Genomic DNA, 4,801 nt, shown 5'->3' on the forward strand with positions numbered 1-4,801 from the left:
ATACATAATATAGTACACACTTCATAACTCATCATAAATTCCTGGACCCAGGCATTGATTTCCTAATTGTAATGCCATAGAAATCCTTTAGAACATAGTATTCTTCAGAAGTCATGAAAAAAAAAAATGATACGACAAAAGGAAATAAAAATCTTCCAGTTAAGCTAGGAAGAAGCAGCATGCCCAACTGAGAGCAATCTCATTGAAATGTTACGAACAAGGTAAGGGAAGATGGGAAATTTGGAACTACAAAAACTAACTATGACAAAACAACCATTTAAGAAGTTTTAGCAGCACTGAGTATTTATTATTTTGAATGAAATATACATTAAACTTTTATATAAAAATCATCAAAAGTGCTATATTGGATTATTTTAATATTAATTTAACCCCCCATGTCATCTAGTAGCTATACCATTTAACTATATCTTTTACTTTTTACTTCTGACACATTATTACAATCATCTAAAACTGTCCAATGTTAAAATATAAAAAAATACTAGTTTATTCTTCAAGGAAAAGTACCACCAGTGATGAGTTACTGAAAGCAAAACATAAAAACAAATGCCAGAGAATCAGCTTATTGACAAAAAAAGGAAAAATTATCACAGAGTTTTGTAGAAGGATGCAAAGTCCAAGGCAACTTAGACCTTCAGCAGAACATTTTGATGATACAACTTCTTAAGAGCATGGGTTTTTTTTTTTTTTTTTGGAGGCAGGTCTCTGGTGTGCCAAGACCGTCTGATTATTTTCTTGGCTACTTTTCAAGGTTAACCAAACATTGCCTAATAGTGTGCATCTTCCACGGCCCCCTCGCCTCCAAATATTGAATGTCAAGAGAAAGCTAACTTTTCAGTCTTAAAAATAGCCCTTAGGATTAAGTTTGTCATTAAAGTAGATATAAGTCAATCTATAGAAGGGAGAAACCCCTCCAACTCCCAATGTCCCAACCCATCCCCATTCTTCTAGTCCACTCCAATGCCAAGTCCATTCTCTCACATGATGGTTCTGGGCAAACTGACTGAAAAAGTTAGAGCAGGTTTGTCAGCCCACACGTCCCATTTGGTCTCACTCAATCTTAAGCAAACAGGCTTCTCTGATTTACCACGAGAGCCGTCTGACTCTCCCGTCTCTTGGCTTTCTTGCTCTTCTGTCTTACCTTCCAGCATAAGGCGCTGGAAGCTAACAAAAAAAGTCCAAATGACAGAATGACCAGGCCGAAGATGGAGATGATGGAGCCGTGGGAATTGAAGCTGTAAGCCACAGTGGTGACCACTATGCCTGCAATGAGGACCACTACAGCAAAGGGGATGATACAGCGATAGCAGGAGAGCTCGGCACCCCCTGTAGCAGCCATCAGCTGAATCTCACTGACCAGGGGGACCATGGTGATCACCACTTCACCGTTGGAGTTTTTCTCCATTGTCACCGGCTTGGGAGGCTTTGGGGTTCCTGGGATCTCCTTTATGGGCTCTTCAGTCATTTTTTATAGCAGTTTCCTAGCTGGGTTGAGAGACTAGATCTGGAGGGCCTCACCAGGGTGAAAGCTGCGGAGAAGAAGACGGAGATATCAGCTAAATGCATTAGGATGGACACTGCAGAGAGAAGTAAAAGCCAGTTACTGTCGCATCGACTCCAACTCATGACGACCCCATGTGTGTCAGAGTAGAACTGTGCTCCATAGGTTTTTAATGGCTGGTTTTTTGGCGCTAGATCACCAGGCCTTTCTTCCAAGGTGCCTCTGAGTGGACTCCAACTTTTCACTTAGCAACAGAGTACTTTAACCCCTTACACCACCCACGGAATCCTAAACCAGCTGCTATGGACTTGACCCTGACTCATCACAATGTTCTTTTCCAGAAGGCATGGATGCATGTGCAAATCAGCTTTTACTTATTTCTTTTCCAATTGGTTGCATTCTGTTTGCATTGGGCAAAAAGCAAGATAAAGCCGATAAACATAAAGGAAGATATAAAAACCAGGAAGTACTTTACAGAGTTGAATATACCTTTGTGGTCTGCAAATGTTTTACAAGCTCTTCCGCTTTGTCTAATGCTTCTCCTTCTGCTAAACACACAGAAAAGCCTGAACCCCAATCTAAAGACAGCCTCACTGAAGAGGAGAACATGCTATAAACAAACCCTTAGATAGTTAGCTCCACACCTCATTGCAACTTAGACTCCGCCAATGTTGCCATGCATAACCTACATTCTTTCCAAACTATCACCCATTCACTGCACAGGAAATCAATGTCAAGACGAGCAGCCAGTGTACAAATGCTACTCTCCTCCATCAACTGACCATTAGCTAGCATCTTTATTATGTCACTATTAAACACAGGCTAACATGCACTCTGGGACCTTTTTATCCACTTAATAGGGGGTGGTGGGCAGTTCAGCAAAAATTCAGTGACAACAAGGCTGGGATTTGTGATCCAAAACGTGATAATATCCTCCGAGTCATTTGGAAAGGGAGAAAGGAGAAGAAAAGACGCAAGAGCTTGGTAGGATACAATTTTGTGCCTTCTTATGTTAAAGATAAGATCAGTCCTTATTAGCTTGAGTATTAGCTGTCAATTCATAAATTTTCTATTAAACTCAATAAAGAATTCTGATGTTATGGGTACCAAAAAATAAACTTGCTAAATTTTCAGTAAAATTTGACAAATTCATTCCTCCCTCCCCATACTCTCATGCACAAAACTTGCTACGATGCTCCTTTCCGTGTATTTCAGACCTGAAAATTTCAGGATCAAACATGAGGCTCTCAATCAAAAGCATCTGGTTGAAACGTGGTCTGTGAGAAATCAGTAAATGCTCTTATCTGCCCCTCATACACACAGATCACTCTCGTCAGCCCTCAAAACATGATCTGGCTGCTCAACACACCAAGCAGTCGTAGTTACCAAACGAGTTTAAAGAAAGATATGCGGAACTATTTCAATTAGATTAATTCTTAAAAACATATTAAGCATCCAAATGCAAGCAAATTTAGCCCCCGATCAAACCTCACTGGCTCTTCCCTGCACAGGGAGGTCAAAATACCATGCCCTGTGCAAGGTAACTATTAGAACTGCCTATCTGCATGTAGTTTTTAATCACCAACCGTCTTCATCACTGCTGTTGAGTGATACCCTAAATACTGGCGAGACCAATAAAAGGCTATTGGAGATTATGTCTGAAAAAGAATCTTCACCCCAAAACTAAGACTTGGTCTAACCTGAAAACGAAGCTTCTGTCTCCACACTTCTTACACACCCCTCAGAGAGAAGCAATCCATTACCAAGGAAACCACTTGTCTTAGCAGAGAAGAAACAGCAGTTCCTGAGCTTCTTCGGTCAACCTCTGGGAAAAGAGCCTGCAACTGCGCTTCTGCCAATAAAATGACAGGATAGGGATCTCCTCTGGGGAAAAGAAAAGAGAGAAAAATACTCTTCCACACGCTTTGGTTTGGGATCCTGGAGTGCTGTCTTCCACCCTACCTCTGTTTCTAAATGACGCTTGTCTTTTCCTCCCTCTCTCTATTTATTCCCTCCTCCTCCGGTTTGTCCCTCCCTGTCATTTTTTTTCCCCCTTCGAACTTTTCTTTGCCAGCAGATTTCGAGTGTTGGCTTCCCCAGCTCTGCTTGGTGACATGATAAGTCAGGATCATTTTAGAGTCCGCAGAGATGGGACCCAGCTTTTACTTTTCTTTCTCTTGCAGCCTTGACTAAGCAGGCTGCTTTGCATTACTCATTTTTTCCCAGCCGACCTCCAGATCTTCCTCCCGCCCATCAGGCATTTTCAGAAGAAAATCCCCGAGTCAGCGTTGCAGACCCAGCTGAGGGGACCCAGCCGAGGGGACAGGCACTCCAGGGCGGCAGGAACAGCTGTGAAGTCATCGGGCAGCTGAACGCAGCCTCTAAGCCAGCAGAAAATCCATGTTCCTAGGTTTTCTGAGTATTCTTTATATTTGTGTGACGGCCATCTGAAGCTGAAAATCCCAGGGTTTGGTGTTAACTTTGTTTAGGAATGAGTGTGGGAGACGCGAATGTTTGTGGTGAAGGGGGAAAACCAGTCCTCTTCATTTGAAAAGGATTGTGGCTACTTGTGCTAGGAAGTAACTTTGGCAATGTGGGAATCATCATCATCACCATCACCATCATCATCACCATCATCATCATCGACGCCATTTACAGAGCACCTACTATGGGCGTGGTACGATACTAAGCAATGCACACACATCCACATTAATTCTCACTAAGTTTATGAAGAAGGAAATGGAAGCTCAGAGAGGTTAAGAGACCTGTCAAAGTTCACACAGAAAGAGAGAAACCCTAGGTTTGAACTCCAGTCTTCAATGGGCACTTGAATCACCTGGGGAGCTTGTTAAATGTAGATTCTGATTGAATAGGCCTGTAACAAGCTGCCAGGTAATGCTGATTCTGCTGCTGCTCTCAGGAACGAGGTACTTCAAACTTGTAACATGTATGATATGACACGTCACACTCTAAAACAGGAAAGCTAAAGCTCTATTGCCTACCCCCTATGATGGCCTTATAGGTCTTTGCTTCTAACAGACAAGCTATATGAAATCCTAAAGTACTTGAAACACATAAATACACACATAATGAAATTTTAAAGTACTTGAAGTACATAAATACATAGTTATCTTTCTGAGGAAAAAATTAATAATACCGGGACACAATTACAAGTTCCTCCCCATGCCTCTGACGTCACCATGAGTTAGAATTGACTCAATGGCAATTGGTTACTGGTTACACATTTGTAGCTAAAACTCATCCAGCCCCCGTTTTAAAATC

The 4,801-nt window shown here is 41.8% G+C and overlaps 1 protein-coding gene across 1 annotated transcript; it reads right to left on the bottom strand.

The window, feature by feature from the left end:
- Positions 1-233: 233 nt before the first annotated feature.
- TMEM100 (transmembrane protein 100) lies at positions 234-3,761 on the bottom strand. The gene is made up of 2 exons (XM_064271265.1): positions 3,220-3,761; positions 234-1,547 (listed from the first exon to the last, which is right to left on the bottom strand). The coding sequence occupies exon 2, from the start codon at positions 1,481-1,483 to the stop codon at positions 1,079-1,081; it is 405 nt and encodes a 134-aa protein (XP_064127335.1). The 5' UTR covers positions 1,484-1,547; positions 3,220-3,761; the 3' UTR covers positions 234-1,078.
- Positions 3,762-4,801: the final 1,040 nt, after the last annotated feature.

The sequence above is a fragment of the Loxodonta africana genome, chromosome 18, assembly GCF_030014295.1.
Source record: "Loxodonta africana isolate mLoxAfr1 chromosome 18, mLoxAfr1.hap2, whole genome shotgun sequence".
NCBI classification, from domain to species: Eukaryota; Metazoa; Chordata; class Mammalia; order Proboscidea; family Elephantidae; genus Loxodonta; species Loxodonta africana.